The following is a 23755-nucleotide window of genomic DNA, read 5'->3' on the forward strand; positions in this document are numbered from 1 at the left end:
TAGACGGGCAACTTTATCCCATGCGAGCAGCTCCGCCAGAGCACACCCGTAACCGGGTGCAGAGAGTACGGGGACCCGCAGTTGCTACTGTACAGCGACCCTGAGTAAATTGTCTCAGCACGCTCACAGTGAACAAAGATAAGCTGTCAGACGGCACGCACAGAAAACCTCACCTGCTCTTGTATAGGGACCGGCAGTCGATATCAATGTTATCGGTTGTTACTGGACAGGACAGACGGCTAGAGTTGGGGTTCGTGTACAGTAGCAAAGTTGCTACTTTGCGGGTCCCCGTACCTACTTGGGAGGCTGGTCGGCCCGTCCATTCGGACGGGCTCAGCCCCGGCGGGCGGCGACTCACTAGAGTGCCTGCCAAGACCAATGTCTCCCCCTAATTCAAATCATCATAGGCGGCGGAACGGGGGGGAGTACCGTACCCCCTTTGATTTTGGCATTTTAACATTAGCCCCATGGGCGTTGCATGGAAAGAATGGGATCAAAAGTCGGCAGTTCCCCCTTAATTGAAGTTGTCCCACCGCCACTGCCTATCAATATCATCGTTCCGGCTCTGAACTGGTCTCGTCAGACCGAAAGGGCCTAACCCAACAACACAAACAAAGAAACAAATCACTTCGCTATAAAATAATCTCGGAGCCGCGATTTCGGCACTAACGGGCTCTTCTTACTTCAGCACGTCAAATGCTATATTCTTTGCTTGGTGGATGGATACCTAAGGTCAACTCGAGTGTGGACCTCAGGTCAAGGTCAGTCAGATCAAAGTCACTAAGGTCACGAAGTTGGTTGAAGGAGGTTGTATTGCATACCTATTAATATTCGATTCAATGGTCTTCCTGAGTCCATTGATGGCTTTTGCCACTCGCTAACTCGATTTGATGAGTTCATTTCCGGCGCCAAAATAACAGTTTCCATAGTTCCCCGGCCCCGCAATGACATAGAGGCAATGGTGAGGTCATGTTAGCGACCTGACCTCAGGTGCCCTTTAAGAAAAATCCAATATGTACAGGTAAAGAGGTCTTGGGAGCAGGGCTGCGGAGTCCGGAGTCGGTCGGAGTCGACAGTTCTGACCGGGGCCGGAGTCGGAGTCGATTTTGCGAACCGGAGTCTAGCCGCCGAAAATCCATCGACTCCGCAGACATGGCAAGGCTGCAGAGTCGGAGTCGGAGTCGAAGTTGAAGTCGGTCGGAGTCGACAGATCTGCCCGGAGTGGGAGTAGAAGTGGGAGTCGGAGTCATCGAAAATCCATCGACTCTGCAGCCCTGCTAAGTTTCATCTTCCAGTGAAAATCGTCTGGCACTGAGGACGTTGCGAAGTTGCAGCACTGAACTATTTTAGGACCGTGCAGAACGGCAGAGGCTTACGTATGACGTCATAGGTCAGTGATCTGACCCGACCTGAAAATGTGGTTGATTTCACAAGATCCGGCTTGAATCAAAGGCCTGGTGTTCCAAGTTTCAGCTCTTTATCCCCAGCGCCATACGATCAATCGCGAAAAAAACCGTCAGGGTGGGGCGACGCCTGAGTGACCCGCCCCCCCCCCCCTCCCCGTCGGCCCCTCCCCGTGTTAAAGTTAAATCCTTCTCAACTCATAAAGATTATGAAAAACGGTGCCGTTATCCGTTATCAGTTGAACTTCGAAGATAAACTGCTCAAAAACCACCCAACCACCCCGTCCCATCATTGGAACGCATAGCCGCCAAACACCGGCGTCCTATCTGGAGTTGGCGCATGCGCACTGCGATATTTGGTCGCGAATCGAGGGAGAGTTGCCAATCCAGTAAATACTTCATCCATGGCAGTGCATTGGCAATATGCCAAGGGCAGTAACATGCCGTCAGTCACGTCAGTCATCGGTCTTGGCTATCTGTAAGGATCTTGGCAGGAATCTTGGCCTTTTCTTGGACCCATAGCCTCGGCCTTCGACCAATCATATCGCCGAATTCGCAAGCGGTGAGAGACAAATACGGCGTGCCAAAGACATATTGGGTGTCTCAAAATCACTGAGAACTCTGTAGCTCAAAACTTAAGCCCTGCACTCTTTTAGATCTACCCCGTTGAGTGGCATTCTTGTGAAAATTATGTAAAGATATTTATCAGAATAAGGTAGAAGTGTAGGGGGTGGCAGGTGAGGTGCAGAAGAAGAAGAAGAAGAAGAAGTTGTACCTATCCAGTAATTTTATCTTGATTTGTGGACTAGACGAAGACTAGATTTTGATGAAGAAATCGACAAACTTGAACTGCAGGTAAGGTGTTGGTTTGTCATGCCGATTGTCTTGAAACCCTTTCCCATAGGCGCGAGAGCCGGGGGGGCAGTGGGGGCAGCTTGCCCCCCCAACTCTGGGGCCGTGGGGGCGGTGCCCCCACATCTTTGAGACGGAATACCACACTTTTTTTGCAAATGTTTTCTTTTTTTGTTGAAAAAGCCGAGGGGTGAAAAATAAGTGGCCTAAAACCGGTGAGAAAACTAGATTTGGGGGTACCCTAGGTTGATCTCTATTATGGTGTGCCCCCCCAGTCGGAAAGTAGTTCCCGCGCCCCTGCCCTTTCCTTTTAATCTTTCAATTAAAATCATCAACTCCTATCCAAACCACCAAAGAGCCGACATCTCACTCAGTCCAAATTTTCGTTCAGAGGCCAGTTTTACTTTACCCGATTTACCAACAAAAATAGCTGCCTGGAATTTTTCTCCTCATATATCCATTCCACGTAGGTACAACATACAGAGGGTAAACGCGATAGGCATGTAAGCAGTGAGGGCTTCACCATTTACCTACACTCCATATGTGAATTAGCCTTTAGGCAAAATAATCCGGCAGGTGGCTATTTTCTGTTTGTAAAACTGGCCTCAGACGGAGTGCTATCATTTGATTTACCATCACACGATCAGGCAGCAACAAAGTTTGTGGTTTTAGAATCTTGAAAAACTTTCTTGGGAGTGGCACTTGGTAGACATCCGTTTGAGATTCTGCTAGAGCAATAGCATCGCGCTCAAGCCAGCCAAATTTTAGACTGCCAACACAAGAAAAAAAATGTTTGGTTAATCAGATTTCAGGCTTCAAAATATTAGGTAAAGCATCAATAGGCATTTAATTCAATTCTGGTGGTAAAAATCATGACCATATGTTGGCATGACATCAATTTTTAATTTTTTTTGTGGTACAACTTGTATATTGAGGCTTGAAGATGCTCAAATAGATGATATTTTTGATGCGTGTGTTGATGAAGACTGAAGTCCAATGAAAATAAAAAGCAGAAATTATCCTGACCTTACCTTCCCTACTAACCTTCAACCTCCAACCTATCAGCCTACAAACCACCGTTCAGACTTTATCTACACGCAGGTTTAACATTTTATGATAAAGTAAAAAATTCTCAGCTTGTAATCCAATGTCTTTCAAAACCAATTGGCCTTTTTGGCCTTGCGAATGGTAAACGGAGAGAGAGGGAGAGAGTTGCCTAACTCTATCATGTAAAAACTGTTTTTAGAAAATAGCACTGTGTTTTATCCTGGCTTCATGACTCTCTAACGCTCCTTGAAACCGCTTGTTTTCTGACAATTGGTGATACAGAGAGGGTCTGCATTAATGTCCAAGTATGGTCATTTAGGATCAATTTTTGGTGCCCTCGTTTTATATTATTCCATCAGCCTTAGTTTGCCCAACTGACATGCGCTGAATTTGTCGCATGTGACGTTACACCTGACGTGCGCCGAAATTTTAGGTGGAACCCTGGCACTACGCCAAACATAAGTTATAGCATGATCACTGCTCAGTTGCGCAGGTTCACCAAAACAGCTTCATGGGTGCAAAATGACCACCGCAGCGCCCGTAAACCCTAATAAACAAACAAACAAGCAAACATCAGTTGCGCAGTTAATGCCAATTTTTTACAGTTTTGATTGTCTATTGATATTGTTTGGTCTTTTCAGGACTCGTGGCGCTGCTCGCCTCCTCGCCAATGCGAATGCGTTCTCTGAGGACAACCCGCCCAAGGCTACCATGGCGAAGCCACGCCACCGCGCCGGCTATAGACTCACGGCCTGAAGCGAGTTTGGGCGCGACGGCTGGCGAGCCAAGGCGGCGGAAAGTCGTCTGGCGGAGCTCCCGTCTGAGGCGAGCTTGATCTGGTCAGACAGCTCCGCCACCGATGGTGTGCTAGATGGAGGAGGAGGGGCCACCCCCCCCCCGAACCGCGACATCCGAGAGGTGCGTGTCGCGGCAGGCGCCCTCTGCTCTAGCACGCGCGGCGAGCTATTCGCCCCGCTGATGGAGGGGCGTCCCCCGCCGCCGGTTCGTGGACCCAACAGGCTGGACGCAGTGGAGACCCACCAACTACGAGCAGGACACTGGTCCGGGTCAGCCCAGTACCTGCACAGAATCGGGCGGCACCCATCGCCGGAGTGCGCCCAGTGCAGTGATCGGGGATGCCGGGCAGGATGGTGCCGCGCCTGCGGCGAAGAGGCCGACACCCCGGACCATGTCCTTCTGCGGTGCCCGGCGCTGATGAACGCCCGGCTCCGCATCTTCGGCACCATCTTCCCGAGCCTGAGCGACGTGCGACGAGACGACGCGGTGGCGGCCCTGGCGAGGGTCGCCAGGTACCTCCAGAGCCGTTAAGGCTACAGCTCACCAGAGCCTGGAGGGACAGCACAACAACAACAACAGCTATTCGCCCTAAGAGCGGTGTTGGAGGAGCTGGCCGGACGGATGGTACCGGTCGATATGGGTCGACCGCCGTCTATCCGGTCCATTCTGCTGTTCCAGCTCCAGGACCGGCCGCGCCGTCGCCACCCGTCCGGCGTCAGTGGAGGACCGCTCATCAGCTGTCGATTTTCATCAGTTTCGCTTGGACCACTGGTCGGGCTCCTGCCAGTGCCGACATTGGGTTGGGCGGAGTCCTACCGATGAATGCCGCGAGTGCTGCAACATTGGCTCGGTACATCTCGGTACATTTTCCCGAGTCTGGTGTGGCTACGGGGAGACGGATTTGGTGACCCTGGCTGCCGCCGTGAGAACCATCCAGAACCGTACGGCTATGCTGCGGCAGCAGCTGAAAGGAACGCAACAACAATAACTACAACAGCAGCTGCTAATGAAAGGGGAAATCATGGAGCCGGATGACCCGGCACATGGCGCTCAGCCAGCTGAGAATGAGAGCAGCTATCAAATCGCCAGCAGGGTGCTGCGGCTGGTAACTGACGACCTTAACAGAGAGAGCGCCTCCGCTGATGCGGATGAAACTACCCCCTCTCGGGTTTGTTTGACGCCGTCTCCGTCGACTCTTTCGCCTGGGCCGGCTGGCGACCGCGACATTTCTTGTGCAGTGACTCGTAACTATGTTCACCAAACTTTTAAAACTCCTCACGTTAGCATCTTTAAAGAATGTTTCCCTTGTACACTGCTGCAATGTCTTATGTAGGCATATTGTAGGTACAGTCTAAACGAGTGTGGAATGCTTTGTTGTGCTTGCTTGTTCTGTATTTCGTTTGCTATTTATCACGGTGACTATAATTTATTTTGACCAACCCTTGCCTTGTTGCAATTTTAGTGGATGGTTTCTGAACTGCTGTTTGCATTATAGATGTTGCTAGTGCGTAGACGCCAAAGATTACTTTATACCTATTGACGCGCCAGATAAAGGAGGTGAAGTATTCCTCTGATCTCTACCTACGAAATTCCTTTATGTGTGTTTTGTAATCGATATTGGCGGTTTTCTTATGTGATGCGGTGTAGAGCGTGGCTGAGGAAGGCGATGTTTAAAGTTGCTAGTTATTTTTCAATACATCTATGATCGGACTGTCGTGCTTGCTGTAGGTCGGACTTCCGTTCTTGATGGTGATTGGACGCACGTGCCGGTAGTTCACAACAATGCGGCTTTCGATTATAGTATAGATTTAGATGCTTTTAAAGTGTTTGTATACGTAGTCCTGAGTTTCGAGATATTATCCTTGCGGGCTCCTTGCCAACAGATTGTCCACTTCTGTGTCCAGTACTCATCCCACTCACGAGGCTCAGTTGTGTTTGCCAACCCCTATACGGAAACATTGGCCAGATAACTGACTACTACTGAAATTTTAAGAAGCGTGGGCAGTAGGGCATAACGAACGGTCATCAGGTTCAGTAGCCGCGGAGCACCTTCAATTAAGGGGGGGGGCACCGCCGACTTTTGGTCCCATTCTTTCTATGCAGCGCCCATAGGGCTAATGTTAAAATGCCAAAATCAAAGGGGGGCACGGTGCCCCGGTGCCCTCCCCATTCCGCCGCCTATGCTCAGGTTATTTCTGACCTGACAGGCTCAGGGAGGATTGCTCTTTGTTGTTTTTCTCCGATGAACCCTCTTGCTGCACACTGGCTGATCCAAAGGATGGAAGGGACGGGGGGGGGGTGCAGACGTAAGAAAAAAGAAGACAATGTTCTTTCCCTAGCGCACGAAATCAATTCTTAAATGAAAATAAAACGAATAAGCTTCCGTTAAGAAGCCCCCGTTCCGTATCTTCCGTTCCATTCCACGACTCGCACGTTCCAGTGACTTGCTGCAGAAGCGTCATCTATACCTCGCCCTTACTGCCGGGAAGGCCGCGAGTTGCGACATCTATACTATGTCTAGGCCTGAAGTACCTCTTTAGTGTTCATCCGCCACGATGTATTTATTTTTGTCAATCGGTTTGGTCCTTCTGGCCGGATAGGTCGTCAGAATTATCTGAAGGTGCCTGAAATGTCTCGTTAGTGGAAAAAATGTCTCGTTAGTGGAATTCCACTATCTGGCAACTAGCCCTATGTAAACGCGGCTATTGTAAGCGTCTCAAGTGTAAATATATGTCCCAGGTAGGTAATTCATGGCGGTACCGTCTCTTGGTTTATAAACTGGGAGTGTATACCGCCGCTCGGTACACTGACGGAGGGCGGTACTGTCGCTCAGTTACACTGACAGTGTACCGTCACCCGGTTTCACTGACCGATGGTGGTGACGACCGTGAAGCAGAAGAAGAAGCTGTTGTACTCGTTCCAGACGACGGCCGGCGGCCGGCCCGTGTCGCTTATGTCCGCGCCGCATTGGTCAGAGATGCGCCGCAGCAGCGCCTGGCGACGCGTTACCGTGCTCTCGTTGGCCCCGCTGATCAGCTCGCCTGGGTGGAATGGCATGAATCATTAAAAAAAAAAAAAAATACAGAATAGGACACAGTCTGCCGTCTGGTCAATTTACCAGGACAGGACAGGATAACGTTTGGTCAGTTTACCTGGACAGGAGTCAGGACAGGATAACGTCTGGTCAGGACACTGTCTGATCAGCTCATCTGGACAGTGTAAATAACGTGTATAACTATGCATCTGAATCACCGCAAGGCAAACGCCTCAAGTTAAAAAAGTTTGTTCATTAGTCTTGTGCTGATATTTGGCACCGCATGGGAATGCTAGCTAAGTATCAGCGAATAAAATACACAAAACGCAAGCACAGGGCGATTCCTGCGGGGTTCGCGTGCTTTTGCAGCTGGCACACTGAAAACACTTTGGAAGAACGTTAAGAACGTACAGGGGTATTTAGACCCCTGTGGGGTAAAATGTTATGCCACCGTTTTTCAGAACCCCCATGGTTCTTCACGTAGACGGCTTTGCATTCTCATGAAAAGAATCCACACGATTCTTCCAAAGACTCTTAGGAGGTTTAGGGTTTATAATAAGAGCGTTCCTAGCACCTAGATAAGAACCCCGAAGGGTCTGTAAAGAAGTCCCTGAGGTTTATAGGGAAACCACCCTGTGTTCTGAATATCGGTTGTAGAACCCTTTCAGTTCTATTGCAATGCCGCAAAATCCCCGTTTATTTCGTCTATTGAACCTCCCAATGCATGGCTATCGACCTGCGTCGTCACATCTGCTGCGCAAACACAGTTTTTGTTACACCTTAAAATGTATTACCTTCCTCTTTACTCTGAACAATCAGCCTGCAAGTCTCCAGTCAGGAACAACCAGCCCATGCGATCAGCCCGCAACCAGCCCGCATTCAGCCTGCGGTCAGCCCGCATTCAGCCTGCGGTCAGCCCGCAATCAGCCCGTGCAAGAACGCTTTCCCCTCGGCCGTGTCACGTGCCTTACACATCCAAGCCAAAGAACTCCAGAGCCTTTCGGGCATGTTTAATTATTCAGGTTGATTCCTTCACGCTCAGGGTTGCTTTCTGTACAAATATGAACACAAATTTTTAGTTTTAGCAAGTGGATGTTTTCCCAAACACAGTATGACTATGCGCTATCGCCCATGTCAGCAGCCGGGTGGCGATATCGCATTCTCCCAAATCACATACAGTTTCTCCTTCCAACACCAGCTTCAAGCCAGCGTTTTCGACGATGTCGACGTCTCCGCGCGCCAGGACGCTCTCCTCAGACTCCAGGGCCTCAATCAGAGCGGAGATGGCCTCGTCCCCTAGAACGAAGAGTCGGGCGGATGCGTTATTCAACAGGCAGGGAGTAAAGAAACTTTGATTGACTTCAGAGACCATGAGCCTACTCCAAAAATAAAATAATGCACTTAACATATAAAGTGCAGCTAGATAAAATATCGCACTAATCAGCAAGAACACATGTTTATTAAAATCAGCCAAATTTATACCTAAATCAGTTGACCCCAAAATGGCAACCTGATTTTATTCCTGATTTATCTTCATTTGGAAGATTTGCCTAAATACCACATGCATAATTTAAGCTATGGGGCATTTATACAACATATAAATACTTACTGCATTGATTGGTCTTGCATATGAATTTTCTTCATCCAATGCATTCATCCATACATTTGAAGATCGTTGTGATATTGCTTATCATTGTCAATCACAAGTATTATAAATAATACACAACACTTGACAAGCCAAAAATTAACCTCATTTTAGTTCTTCAATATTCGATTACTTGCCATTCACCCAATCTTGCACCAGCCGCTCGTCACTGCACAAAGCGTGATCCAACGCGATCGAAAAATGGCGATCGCTTCCGGTGGACGCTAGAACGTGGTACCGCGGGCGTGGTCTTGATGAAAGCCATTACACTGATTAAACCACAACCCCTTCTTCTTAAACCCGATGCTAGTTCGTGCAAAACCTTCAAAGGGTTTATCTTTCGCGCGCTTTGTGTGACGTAATATCACGTGACTTGGGAGAACGAAGAAGAACCGGTGTTGGTCAAGTTGAAGCCCCCTGGGGCCGCTAAGACTGCACGCGAAGAAGCAGCACGTGTCTTCGGTCTATGTGAAACACTGTGTGTGTTCTTCATGAACCAGACGTTCTGCTTCGCCTCTAAGCCAGTTTACCCTAATACCCAAAAAACCTCAGTGTGGAATATTTTAAGATGCTTTTGCATTACGTTCTTTCAACTTGTTTTCATCACAGACCCATCTATGAGGCAGCTGCGCGATAAACTAATGACGGCGGAGTCCCTGAGAACAGGCGATTGCACGGGACCACAACGACGACTACAGAGAGACCTACCCAATCATGTTCCCCTTGCCATCAGTCCTGTCGGCCGGCTCGCAAAGGGAAAAAACATTAAACCCTCGTCGGCACAGTCCATTTGGCGTCCTTAGACGGCACAAGGGGAGGGGGGGGGGGTTGGTTGGTATGGCCCCCCTGACCCCAGGCGTTTGACCCCTGATCGAGTTAGAGCTTCGTGGAAAAAAATGAGCGTGTTGCCCGTCACGAGAGGAAGCCGATGATATCCAATTTTAAGGTCCTAGGTCATCGGGTGACCTTCCACGTCAGGTCAATGACCCGAAAATCGGGAAAATCGGGACCTGTTAGAAAGTCGTAAAGCGTGGCTGCTATGGGGTTTTCCGGGGTGCTGATCATGTAGGTATATCGTGTTAGTTTTGATCAGAGATGATGTCTTTAAGCATTTAGACCAGGTCGGGTCAGGTCAGGTCAGGTCAACCGGTAGGGGTCGTGACGGGTACCTATTCGTGCTCGTAGTACCTGTCATCCGCCTCTGACAGCTTCGTAACATGTTACGAAGGCACCAAAACTACTTCGTAAATGTTCAAATGGTTGCTAAATTAGAATTTAGCTCCAGAAACTAGCCTAAAAACATGTAAAGCTCGAAAAAGTGAGCCGAGGTCACCAAAGATCAATGACCTGACCTGACCTTCAGGTGACCAGTGACCTTGACACCCACCCTAATGCATGGGAGCAACAGCCAATCACATGGTTGAACGTTTGAAACCACGATAAGCTTGCAAACGCGCGGCTAATGCGAGTCGACATACGCCGAATCGCGATTTCGGCCAAACATGGTCACGGAAAAGAGGTCACAGGTCAAAGGTCATTGGGGTCAGGGTCATGAAATTTTCAGGATCGGTGTAAAATTGATCAATGCGAGGGAATTGAAAGCTTCGTCGCGATCGGCCGCTTTTTACGCGAGTTATTCGCGCAACATCTTATGAGGGTTGTATCACCCCCCCCCCCTGTGCCGGCGAGGGTTAAGAAGGCTAAGGTGGTAGTCCAGATGCGTGTCATACTAAATTATCACCATGGATCAGTGTTCGCCACGGGCCGGGCCAGCCCAACGGGCCATGGGCCGGGCTGGGCTACGGGCTGGGCCGGGCCCCCAAATATCATTAGTTAACGGGCTATGGACGGGCCGGGCCAAGAGCTTTGTGCACTATGGGTTTTGCAACTAATGTCAATTTAAGAAAATTTGGAAACTGATGCAAACAAAACCCACTGGGAAAATACAAAAACTAAACCAAATTTAAGCAATGTGAAAGAAAACCTACTTGATATTGAATTTATATAAATGCAATGAAAACCCTAAGCCTCATGCTAATAATTGTATTGAAAATAGGGCCAAGAAAATGAGACATTTTCAAAATGAGTCTCATTTTCTTGGCCCTATTTTCAATACAATTATTAGCATGAGGCTTAGGGTTTTCATTGCATTTATATATATAATCATGAGCCTTAAAACCGCGCTTTCCTTCATGATATTGAATTTTGGGAATCTTGAGAATTATCCAATATCACATCATGTCACACATAGGAGGGTTTTCATAAAAATTCCGCAACCAAAAAGATCAGAGAATCTCTAGCATCATTAGTTTGTAATAAAAGTTAAAATGTAGTCATCAGAAAAACTTACTTAGCACTACAACTCCAAAAACTAAGAAGCCACTCAACAATGATGGGCTACAGGGCTACATTAAGTTTAACACTTATATATGGCGATAGTGAGACAATTCCAACACAGTCTTTTTTCCTTCACCGACGGCTTTTTAACAAACAGAACCTTAAAAGGATACTCACAAAACACACTGTAAGTAACGAGGAACTCTACAGAGTATTTCGCGATGAAAGCTTCTTTAAATGTCCATAAATTTGTCAAAATAAATCACAACAAACCAGCCCCTTCTCAACAAAAATTTGCAATCATGGCGGCGGCCAACTATGTTTTGTGGCGGCATCTAGGTAGTATACCTTACCTTACCTTACCTTCGTGGTGATCGGGATTGAAAAGGCCACTTGGCCTGGGGATCCCGCTCTCATCGAGCTCATGTCGGGATACAGGCTAGGCTCTCAGGGATAGGGGGTGTCGTACATGATGCCACCCCAGTGCTTGTCCAGCTGGGCCTTGAACTGGTTGACGGACTGTGCCATGACCACTGCACTTGGTAAAGAGTTCCAGTCGTTGATGACCCTGAAGCTGAACGCGTTTCTGCGCACGAGTTTGGTGGCCCTCGGTTTCTCGAGCTTCCACTCGTGGCCCCTGGTTCGAGCTGAGTTGCTCCGGGTCAAGAAGTTTTCTGGCGATATGGCCAGCCCTCCGTGCAGCAGCTGATATAGGGTCACCATGTCGCCTCTGCGCCGCCGGTAGTAGAGTGATGGTAGTCCCAGTCGACGGAGTCTTTCGGGGTACGGGAGGTGCTTGATTTGTGCGACCATTCTTGTTGCACGACGTTGCACGCGTTCAAGCCTCTTCTGGTCCTCTTTCCCAAAAGGTCCCCAGATTGTGTTCCCATATTCTAGGAGGGGCCGAACCATGGTCTTGTAGAGAAGCGGCAGCGTGTGTTCGTCAATGTTGGCGAATGAGCGTCTCACGACGGCCAGAATCTGTGAGGCTTTAGCGACGGCTGACGCGGTCTGCTTGTGAAAACTGAGTTGGTTGTCGATTTCGATGCCGAGGTCTTTCTCCTCTTCAGCGTTTTGGATCAGGATTCCGTTCAAATAGTACGCATGCTCCGGGTTTCGGTGGCCGAGGTGCATCGCCTTGCACTTTTGGGCATTGAAAGGGAGCAGCCACTTCTCAGACCAGCGGACGAGCGCATCGATGTCAGTCTGGAGGTCATTGCTGCTACCCAGGACGCGGCGGTATAGTTTCGTGTCGTCGGCGAACAGTTTGACTGAACCAGTGACCTCCGAGGGAAGATCGTTGACAAATATCGTGAACAGTACAGGTCCGAGAACCGATCCCTGTGGAATGCCACTGGTCACAGGGGCCCACGAGGACTTGCATCCATGGACCACAACCCTCTGTCGGCGATCGATCAGAAAGGCTGCGATCCAGTTGAGCAGCGGGCCCCGGACGCCGTATGCAAACAGCTTGCGGATCAAACGTTGGTGCGGCACAGAGTCGAACGCCTTGGCGAAGTCCAGGTAGATGATGTCGATGTTGTCTCCGTTTTCGATGGCGGCGCTCCAGTCCTCGATTGCTTCCATCAGTTGTGTCGTACACGACCTCTTTGGGAGGAAGCCGTGCTGGGCGCTGGTGAGCAGACCGTTCTCGCGGAAATGTTGGAGGAGAGCATCTCGGACAATTGATTCAAGGACTTTGACAGGGATGGCAGTCAGAGTGATTGGACGATAGCTCGAGGGGCGTTGGCGGTCTCCCTTCTTGAAGATCGGGGTGATCTCGCCTGTCTTCCAGTCCGAGGGAAGTGACCCAGAGTCCAAAGACTTGCGGAACAGTATGCTCAGAGGGGAGGAGAGAGCCAGTGCTGACTCGCGAAGGGTTCGGGGGCGTATCGCGTCAGGCCCCGGTGCGCTGGTAGTCTTGAGGGACAGCAGCTTTCCTTCCACCTTTCCTTTCCTTACACAACAGTATATCAAATAAATACGTTTTTTAAGTAAGTATCAAGGTGAAAAACAAAATAAACAAATAAAAAATAAAACCTAAATCACGAAGTCTGAAAACTCGAACGAAAAACAAAACAAAAACTTGATCATATATGTTTTATTATACAATTGGTCAAAATCGCTACCTGCCGCAGCTGCGACAAATAAGAAGTGTTCGCTCATTTTCGATCGATGATAATGATGCGTAAAAGTCGCAAAAGTACCCAATGACATTTCAAGTTTACCATGTTTTCTGCTTACGCTGCTAGCGATATCCATATCTTGAAAAGTGCCTAACATAAAATAGCAAGGAAAGTAGCAGATAGTTGTCCACAGAGATTCGGTTGACACGTGGGCATGAATTGAGAATAGATAAGATCAGTTTTGCTGATAAATGGATGGATTTTCTCTTTTTTTGGAAGACAGTGCTAAAGTTAGTGTCACCTATTTTGTATGCTTTCTCAGGCTTTTGATATTGCAGCATCTATGGAGTGAATTTAACAGCAAGGTCAATCCCAGACAGATTCATCAATTCCCATAAGTCAAGCTTTTTTCTGCTGGTAAGTGCTGGGAAGTATAGAGTATGTGACAAATACTTCCTTCAAGTATGCATTAGAGTCACCAATTATGAATGATAATGTTCTTACACATCAGCTTGCAAGATAACTTTGCTCATAGAATGTAGTTAATATAATCATGTAAACTTTTTATAGGTGTGTAATCATGACCTAATTGACTGAGGTGCTTGCTGTTACTGTTAAAATTTGTGCCATAGGTGCTTGAAATCATTATATTCATTGAAAAGAGGGGAGTCATGATTGCCATGTTAATATTCATGCAATTTGAATTGTTCTCAAGATAGTGTAATCAATCATGCTTATTATAGCAATAGACTAAGACAATAACTAGATTGCTATTTTTGACGGGCCGGGCCGGGCTGGGCTTGGAATATTTGCCAAGAGCGGGCTACGGGCTGGGCCGGGCTCTGAACCCATGGGCCCGGGCCGGGCTGGGCTGGGGATTTTGGGGCCCGTGGCGAACACTGCCATGGATAAGTGCTATGTGGGACTAAACTCAGGAACCACCGCTGTCGCGAGGTAAAAAGCCAGATCCACACCCGTTCCGGCAACCCAGACGTCGGCGCAAGGTTGTCGGACCGCGGTGAGATTTACGGTATCCGGCCCGGAGTCACCTCTGTCGCAACTGCAGCGCGGCCCTCTGCCCGTCCTCAGCGGGAGCGCAGCACGCAGCGCACGCACAAACATGGTTAATGCCGCACAGCAGCCACCCGACCTTGAACCAGTCGTAACCAGTAACCGCTAACCATAGAGCTCTTCCCGGCGAGACACGCAGCCTAGCGACACAGGCAGACAACGCAGGATGAGCATGTGCCCCAGAAGCGCACATTGACATAAGACATAAGGCATAAGACAATGACATAAGCATTAAGACGTAAGACACAAGTTCACCATATACCGTGGACTGGACATAAGTATAAAAAAAGCATGGACCAGTGAAAAATGGTCAAAATGGTTATGCTAGGCTTGGTTATAATGAAAACCAGCAATGCTTCCTTTGATTGGAAACGTCAGTCTAACCATGGTCTTATTATATGAAGAGATCGTTGAATAGTTATATTTAATATTTGGCATTTGTTTTTGGCCCAGAGCTGGGGCGGATAGGAGGGATAAAACGCGCCTCGATACTTGGCGGTGGCCTTGGCCCGTGGCCCGTGGTTACTGACCAGTTTATCAGATCGGACGCGCACTAGCCAAAAAGCTGACATAGGCAAAGACGTCATGGCGGCAGACGTATCGCCTGTGAATACTAATATTTCTACTATACCTAACTGTGCCGGCAACCAAGACAATACCTGACCAGTGCCCAGCTCCAAGAATTGCAGTTAAGATTTGAACACCCATTACTAAATTTGGTCGGTAGACTTATGTTGGTACGGTAGCTCATATCCTTATACCGGGTGCCCCCCCCCCCCAAAAAAAAACGTTCCGAACTTTGAATGCCTATATCTAAAATTCGAGTGCAAATAACGAGCCAAAATTTTGATCAAGTTTGCGTCACTTCTTTGCGCATTGGTATGCCAAGTAATAACACTGTACCATCATTTTCAAGCCAGCAATCTTATGTTGAATTAAGTTAGACGTTTTTGCTTTTTTGCCGATGTTGAACGGCAGTGATGATTGGCTTAGACGTACCATTCTAAAAAAAAAAATAGAAAAATAGAACACGTGAATGAAACCAGCACGTGTGTTGTTATTTTATACCGGGTTTTCCAATATATTTGTCCCATTTATGTGCCAAATATTCAAATATTGAGCCAAAATGGTGTTAATTGATGCGATTGGTTTCAACACTGAGTCCTGTTTCGAGCAGAGGGAGTGGCACGGTGCATGGGTTACTGCTGATCGCCCTCCATTTAAGAAGACCAAACAGTTAATCGACCGAATAAGGAAAAAGGCGAGAGGGAATGTGTCACCCTGAGGCCTGAACCATCAATGAGACACGGTCGTCAAGTTAGATGTAAGTGAATCCTAATCTATAATCTAAGATTCGGAATCAGGTAAGCCCCTACGATTTGGACCAAACTTGGTCAGTGGATAGTACGTAACGTCCTGATTACGATGCACCCAAAATCTAAGCTCGGCCCGCCATATTTACGAAGTTACGGATGTTTGAATTTCAAGGTCATTCGGGAGAGCCCCTACGATTTCCGTCAAAATTTGTGTACGGACACTCTAGATGCTCCTCATTACGAATATCACAAAATTTAAGCTCGGCCCGCCATATTTACGAAGTTACGGAGGTTTGAATTTCAAGGTCATTTGGGTGAGCCCCTACGATTTCCGTCAAAATTTGTGTACGGACACCCCAGGCGCTCCTCATTACGAATATCGCAAAATTTAAGCTCGGCCCGCCATATTTACGAAGGTACGGAGTCACAAAGTTACGGAATTTCAAGGTCATTCGGAGAGCCCCTCCGATTTTCGTCAAAATTTGTATGCGGACACATTACATGCTCCTCATTACGAATATCATTATAAAAGCTAAGCTCGGCCCGCACTATTTCAAAAGTTACTGACGTTTGAAACTCACTGAAATTCAAACATCTCTAACTTTTGAAATAGTGCGGGCCGAGCTTAGCTTTTATGATATTCGTAATGAGGAGCATGTAATGTGTCCGCATACAAATTTTGACGAAAATCGGAGGGGCTCTCCGAATGACCTTGAAATTCCGTAACTTTGTGACTCCGTAACTTTGTAAATATGGCGGGCCGAGCTTAAATTTTGCGATATTCGTAATGAGGAGCGTCTGGAGTGTCCGTACACCAATTTTGACGGAAATCGTAGGGGCTCACCCAAATGACCTTGAAATTCAAACCTCCGTAACTTCGTAAATATGGCGGGCCGAGCTTAAATTTTGTGATATTCGTAATGAGGAGCATCATGAGTGTCCGTACACAAATTTTGACGGAAATCGTAGGGGCTCTCCCGAATGACCTTGAAATTCAAACATCCGTAACTTCGTAAATATGGCGGGCCGAGCTTAGATTTTGGGTGCATCGTAATCAGGACGTTACGTACTATCCACTGACCAAGTTTGGTTCAAATCGTAGGGGCTCACCTGATTCCGAATCTTAGATTATAGATTAGGATTCACTTACATCTAACTTGACGACCGTCAATGAGACTAGCTGCCAGTAGCAGTCATGGCTGCAGGCCGTCGTGCTGAGATGGAAGTCGCCCGTTCACTCACATTTTTTTAGTAAACATCTGAGCAAAAAAGTAATTTTTACATGGCATGCTAGAAACACGAACCGTTTAAAAAGTAATTGACCGAATAACATAAAAATCATACCATTTACTGAAAACATATGCCGCATGGCGCATTGACTATTAAAAGTTTCAATGTTGTATCTTCATCACTTTCTGAGAAATATTGATTTAAAGTTGGGAACGTTATTTCTTGGCCACCCGGTATTTCATTACCGATAACTAAGTGAGTTTTTTTTTAACAGTTTGTTGAAGTGTCAATTTGGTTCACACTTTCAAAATTCCCTTTGAAATAGTTCGCTTTTTTCAAGGTTAACCCTAGAACGCCTAGGGGGGGTTGTATCAACCCCCCCCCCCTGAGGTTTTTTCGAAGTGCACGCTAAACGGCTTGTCGTAGCGGGCTGAAATTTTCAATACCCTCTGGGGCAACCTTTGCGCATCTTTTGCCGAAAAAAAATGATCGGGTCATGTCAGGTCACGGATTTATGACGTCATAAGAGGTACAGCCTCCGGCCGACAGTTACCAAACGTGTGCGCCGAATCCCTAGGTTTTCTGCCGGTGATACCCACATTGTTTGATGGATCATGATGAAAAACTTCCCATGCATGTTGGGGCAAGCATTGGCTATCGTGTGGTGCAAGAAAATTGACCGGGTCAGGTCAGGTCACGGAGCTATGACGTCACAAGAGGAACAGCGTCCGGTACTATTTTTGAAAAGCGCCCGAACCACTATTTTGCTAATTCTTGTCACCTCAATGGGAATATGCAGCAATATTAGCTTCTATAGGGAGCAAATGGACCTCCCAAATCCAAAAATACAATCAGATTTCAAAAATTTAAATTTTGATTTTTCGAATTTCTGCCGCCGACTGTGACCTTGCCGACTTCCGGCGCTCCCAACGCGCCATTTTTAGAGCTAGGGAAACGAAATACATACCAAACGATAGAGAATTGATCAAGGAACACGATAGTGAAGGTTTCAAGTCGATATCTTCCACCGTTTTGCCGCAATCGCCGCGGAAAGTTGAAAAAGTTTGATTTTTTTTCGGAAAATTTGACCTTTGACCGGTCATAAGTAGGTCAAATGTTGACCTAGGACCAAAAAATATACCACCAATCGCGAGATCTCGTTGAGAGCAATCCGTTGGTTTTTTCCGCTAAGCTCTACGACCTTCCGTTTCGAAACGCCAGGGGGGTCGTAACAACCCCCCCCCCTGGTCGTTCGTGTTATGAGAAATGGCCTGGTCGTGCGAGGGTTAAAAAGGGATAACTGGAAAGGGTTTGGCCACTGACGGTGCTGAATTACAGCATGTATCCGGCTGACTTACTGTGAACCTCGCTCCTCAGCTGCAGCAGCCGCTGTCTCTGGGCCTCCTCGTGTCCCCGCTCCAGGAAGTAGAAGGAGGCGGCTCCGATCAGTAGCAGCAGCACATAGGCCAGCAGCAGCAGGCCCCACTCGTGCAGCTTCATCCTGCCGGCCACCCCGTCACGTCAGACCGCGCGGCGACTGGCCACCCCGCCACGTTAGACCGCGCGGCGACTGGCCACCCCGTTAGGTCACTCACGTCAGACAGCGCGCGGCGACTGGCCACCCCGTTAGGTCACTCACGTCAGACAGCGCGCGGCGACTGGCCACCCCGTTAGGTCACTCACGTCAGACAGCGCGCGGCGACTGGCCACCCCGTTAGGTCACTCACGTCAGACAGCGCGCGGCGACTGGCCACCCCGTTAGGTCACTCACGTCAGACAGCGCGGCGACGGGCTACTCTGCGTAAACACCGTCACGTCAGACCGCGCGGCGACGGGCTACTCCGCAGCAGTCATGGGTACCTACATATACTGCGCAGATCTAATTGTGCATCATAGGTATTTGAGCCGAGTGAAATAAAAGGCAAAGAAAGTCTACGTGCAGTGTACGTACACTGTACCTATCGAGCCCATAAAACCAGTAAAACGCCTTTTGGGCGAAGAACGAGCGAGCGAGACAGTGAGCCCTGCACGTGCGGAAGGGCGAGATGGTACTTCCAACGGGCTTGTGCAAAGCACCCTTCTAACCGGTCGCTAGCGGTGTGCCAAATTTGAACGCAATCGGCCCAGCCGTTCCTGAGATCTGGAAGCGGCATTCTGCACGTGCGCACTTGCAAACGGGGTCCAAAATGACTTTTGCACGGCACCCTACTAACCGGTCCCCAACCGTGTACCAAATTTGAGCGCAATCGGCCCAGCCGTTCTCGAGATCTGGAAACGCCCCCTGCACGTGCGCACGTGCAGTAGCACCCTAACCGCAACACATGGGAATGCATTGCCTGGTGGGTGCCCAGTGCCCACCTGTATGCCAAGTTTCAGCGAAATCGCCCCAGTAATTACCGAGTTACTGAAATGGGAACAAATTTGACACCTCTTATTTTTGTATTTTGCACGTGCAGTGGGGGTCACTCACATAGATCAAGAGTATCCGACCTTTGGTAGAAGGGATGCAGCTACCCTATAAAAATTACCGCAAGACAATCCCTCAAGCCGCTGCTGAGATATGGGCCTCTCAAAATCATTACTTTTGCAAAACTGCTTGAACACCCTTGACTTTTCACGTGGCACGTGCCACGACGGTCACTGAGATGCATCAAAAGTATAGTCAATTCCGGGGTAGAAGGGATGGGGCTACCCAGCAAAAAAGACCGCAGGCCAATCGGTCCAGCGGTTGCTGAGATATAAGCCTCTCAAAAGCGTTACAGGCCGGGCCGGGCCGGGCCGGGCCGCTCATGCTGAGATTTTTCCGTTATATTGAAAAGACTTCGCTTCGCTCGCTGCGCTCGCTCGCTCGTAAAAACAGTGGTTGTCATTATAATAGCATTACTCAAGTGGAAATAGGCAGAGTAGGTAATTACCTACTAGAAAGGACACTGCTATGATTTATGATTTCAAGCTTTTACGACTAGACATCTTAATTCAAGGTAGGTACGTTTTTCGGCTACTAGTCGTTTCTTGTTTTCGCTTCCGAAACGAAAACAATAAACGACTAGTAGCGAAAATCGTACCTACCTTGAACTGCTATGATTGTTGATCATTCATATAAAGTTTGCGACCGAAACTGTAAAAGGCTAGTAGAATTGCTAGCTTTGTTAAGGTGTGCTGGTATTCGGCAATAAATGTTTTACCCATCGGTTCGGGATCTGTCTGTTAAGTTGTATGAAGACCTTGGTGTTTCTATTTCACAAAGAGCACGAATTACGGGCCTGAGTTAAGGCGAACCAACTCCGGTAATCCGACCCACGACCATCTGATGCCGGGCTCGTCACCGACAGCGGCAACAGATTGTAGATTGATTTTGCCTTACTTACGATGTACCTATGCAATGCGTTAAAGGGTTGGTTTTGCCTTATGCATGTGTAAAAGGGTAACTTTGAGTTCTATCAGTATATTCACAAACATCTTACGTCAAATTTCCGTTTTTCTATCATTAAAAAAAAATAAATGTCATCAAGACGCTGCCCAATCAAGACAAAAGATCTCGGCTGTATAAACGTCATCACATTTCAGTGCTGCTGACAATTGATCATATTTTCCAAACGATACGTGGGGCCACGGCAAGTAAAGCTTCCGTTTATTGAGCGGTAAGTAAAGTTTACGTTTATTGCGCGGCCCGTTCAGCGAGGTCTGCTACCGCGATCCCATTTTTATTTCCACCCGCAGACCTAAAAAGTTAAGTGAAGACTTTTACGAGGGATTAGATGATAGGTATTTATGACATTCCATAAATTCATGCCATTAAATTTCCCTTATTAAGTCCATTCAACCATCTCCGTGCATGCCTGTGATTAAATCATAGGTTTGCTTTGTAAGTACGCGGATAATTACACTTCCGTTGCCTGCGTCCGTTGACCCCCGGCCCTGCACTGTGCACGGGGCAGTGACTGGATCGCCTTATTGCCATGTCACGTCCCCCGCGTGTCGTCACGTTCCGTGTCGGCCCAGCTGGATCGCCCGGCTCGTAGACTTTCTCCCGACTCGCCACTCGACTACCGGCGTCCCTTGCTGGAACGCTCACGCTGTATCCATTCAGATGACATTTAGCTCTGCTGTTGTCCAGCAAACATCAACACAGAACGCTGATGGCTGATGCTGCTGTGCTCGGCGAATACGAGTGAGATGGGTGAGCCCGCTGCCCGACCCCACGCAATCTATCTGCAAAAATCCTGAAGGGGAGGGGGTGCATCGATCCGGGCAAGGGTTATCACCCTATGGCAAGGTGACGGTTTAACCCTCGCCCTGGCAGGGCATTTTTCATAACACGGCCTGGCAGGGGGGGGGGGGGGGGTCGATGCGACCCCCCCCTCGCGATTGGCTCCTATGGCACCTAGAAACACCAAATTTTGGTAGATAGGTGGGCCCCCTGGAGTTCTCGCCCCTGTGCAAATTTGGTTGCTCTAGGTCAATATTTAGGGGGTTTTGGGGGGTATAAATGTAAAAATTTCGCTAAAAACAGGTCAAAAGTTTTTCGCTTATAACTTTTGATCTAATTAAGATAGAGCAAAAAAAAGCACCAGTGAACTCAGCACGTCAAGGCGCGTCAAATGATCTTTTAAGCTTGCTTAAAATTTTTCTTAAATTTTAAGTAAACTTAAATTAATAAATTAAGTTCAAGTTAACCGAATTGCATCATATCGCATATCATTCGATTCGGCTGATCACCAGGAACACAATGATACCATTTTTTAAACTCTAGCGTCATTATGCGCCAAGTTATTGGCAAAAACGTCATTTGACTTCAGTCTTCAGTTGACCTCATTTGACTTGACCCATGGATAAGTACACCAAACAAAGAAGCACCAAGTGACCTGCTGTTAAGTACCGTGGTTTCAAAGCACAAAAGTGATAGAACGAAGCGGATATCTCCAGTATTTTCCGAATTTAGTATTTTCCCATAGGCTTAACATTACGACGTAATGACCTCTAACTGACCTCAGGTCAGTGACCTCAAAAAAGCCGGACTATATGTTATACAACTCGGTGAACTTATCACATCCTGAAAGTTTGAAGGAAATCAGTCGAAAACTGTGAGTTGGACAGGTGCAAAAAGAAAATTGAAATTTGACCACGACCTTGTACCGGTTTTTCTGACCTGGTGACCTGACCCAAGGTCACCCGGACCTGAAATTTTTAGGTCATATGTAAAAAAGTTGCCCCATAGGCTGTGTCAAATTTGGCGGCGCTGCGTGCCGCCGTTTTTACGCTATCTTCGAAAAACCTTAGGGGGGGTCGCATCGACCCCCCTGCCAGGGCGAGGGTTAAAGACATCTGTCTCGTGCGCCTTCCTCCCTTAGGGTTTATCGATGCGCAGGTCGAAATGTGAGTGGCCCTGATGATTCAGCGTAAAACGTCACGGAATTGCCAGCATTTCTTAAACACAGACAAAGTGCAGCCGCTGCTTCTGAGAGCGACCATAATCCGGGTTCAAGAACGGATCTGTCAGAAACATGGAAGACGGGAGATTATCTACCGTCCTATCCAGTAGTCACTGGCAGTCGGCAGACAGTCCTATACCCGATATAATACGATGAACATTGATGCAGAGGTACACATTTATACGACGGAAAATGCCATGGAGACCCTATAATAGAAACAATCAGCCAGGAATAGGTACCCGATGCGACCGCAAACATTTGACTCCGATAAATAAATCGGAGACATTGATTCTGAAAGTGAATGGATACAGTGGCGGATCCAGGATTTTCACTGGGGAGGGGCTGCAGGTCATAATTGGGCGCCACGCCCCGGATGGGCGCCATGGTCGCATCGTATTGGCGCTGAAATATTGGCGCCCAGTGGCCCTGACAAGAGGCGCCTGCAGGATCAGTATGTACAGTGACACCACACGATTGGAAATATCGGTGCGGAGCGTACTGAAACGACGTTATTCGACTGATTTTTGCATCCTAGTCCTAGTATGCGACACTCCGATGAGTTGCGAATTGAAAATTGGCGCCACTGCGCCTTCGGCGCAGTGGCGCCAGTTTTCCTTGGGTGGGGGCTGCCAGCCCCCGCAGCCCCCCCCCCCCTGGATCCGCCACTGAATGGATATGTAGATAATGCCACAAAGCGGTCACTCGCGTCGGATTCTTGCACCGTTCTCAGTCGGCTAGACACGCGGTTATCCGTGTATCACGTCACTTCAGCCTGGAACCGGCTCCCAGGCTGGTACCGCTGCGCATCAACAAAAACCGCCATTTCCCGTACCTACCCATGAGAGTATACCTGCATCGCATTTTATTGCGTCCTAGCATTAATGTGCATGCTAGGCATGTTGTGTGCTGATTGCTCATGCCCATTTTCACGTCTCTCCTGTACAAATATTTTGATGCCGTATCTCATAGGTTCGGAGCTTTCACAATGAATTGTCAAAGCACTGTCGTGTCGGATCCAAGGTGATGACTTTAGAAGATGCATAAAAAACGTAATAAATCAAAATTAAAAAAATCATCGGTTTTCGTTTCCTTTTGAGTTGCTATGCATAACTCCGACTTCCCCGGGGCCTGAGCTGCAGTGCCATAAAGATGCTCCGTTTTCATTCTACATAAGCAAGAAATCGACAAGCTTCTATCAATTTTTGGCCGTGGGAGGGCGGACATAAGTCTGAAATGAGTTTAAATGTGTGGATCCGCTGGTCAATCAGTGCATCGTAATCGGAGGTAGCGGTTGCGAAATTTCGCGACCGATGAACCTACCCAAAAATTTGTGATCTAAGCTTATTTTGACGATGGCGCAATATAACATAACATATGCACACGATATCCCAACGACCGTATATCACGACCGTATACGGGAGGCATGATGATCGGAAGGATTTTTTAATCCTCGCCGGCACGGGG

The 23755-nt window shown here is 48.1% G+C and overlaps 1 protein-coding gene and 1 long non-coding RNA gene across 3 annotated transcripts in view; one reads left to right on the top strand and one right to left on the bottom strand.

The window, feature by feature from the left end:
* The window catches only part of LOC122388990 (open rectifier potassium channel protein 1-like), an 87564-nt gene that overhangs the window by 62470 nt on the left and 1339 nt on the right, over positions 1-23755 (bottom strand). For both annotated transcript variants that reach the window (XR_006257889.1, XM_043380616.1), the window contains exons 2-3: positions 18218-18360; positions 6971-7141 (exon numbers count right to left, since the gene is read on the bottom strand). Coding sequence is in view for 1 of the 2 variants with exons in the window: in XM_043380616.1 (XP_043236551.1) it covers positions 6971-7141; positions 18218-18359 (313 nt within the window). In the remaining variant the exon portion in view is untranslated. The remainder of the gene's footprint in view (positions 1-6970; positions 7142-18217; positions 18361-23755) is intronic.
* LOC122388991 lies at positions 1843-5811 on the top strand. Its single transcript, XR_006257890.1, has 2 exons — positions 1843-2258; positions 3944-5811. It is a non-coding gene; the product is annotated as an uncharacterized LOC122388991 (long non-coding RNA).

This window comes from Amphibalanus amphitrite, unplaced genomic scaffold, assembly GCF_019059575.1.
Source record: "Amphibalanus amphitrite isolate SeventyFive unplaced genomic scaffold, NRLGWU_Aamphi_draft 000341F_arrow, whole genome shotgun sequence".
NCBI classification, from domain to species: domain Eukaryota; kingdom Metazoa; phylum Arthropoda; class Thecostraca; order Balanomorpha; family Balanidae; genus Amphibalanus; species Amphibalanus amphitrite.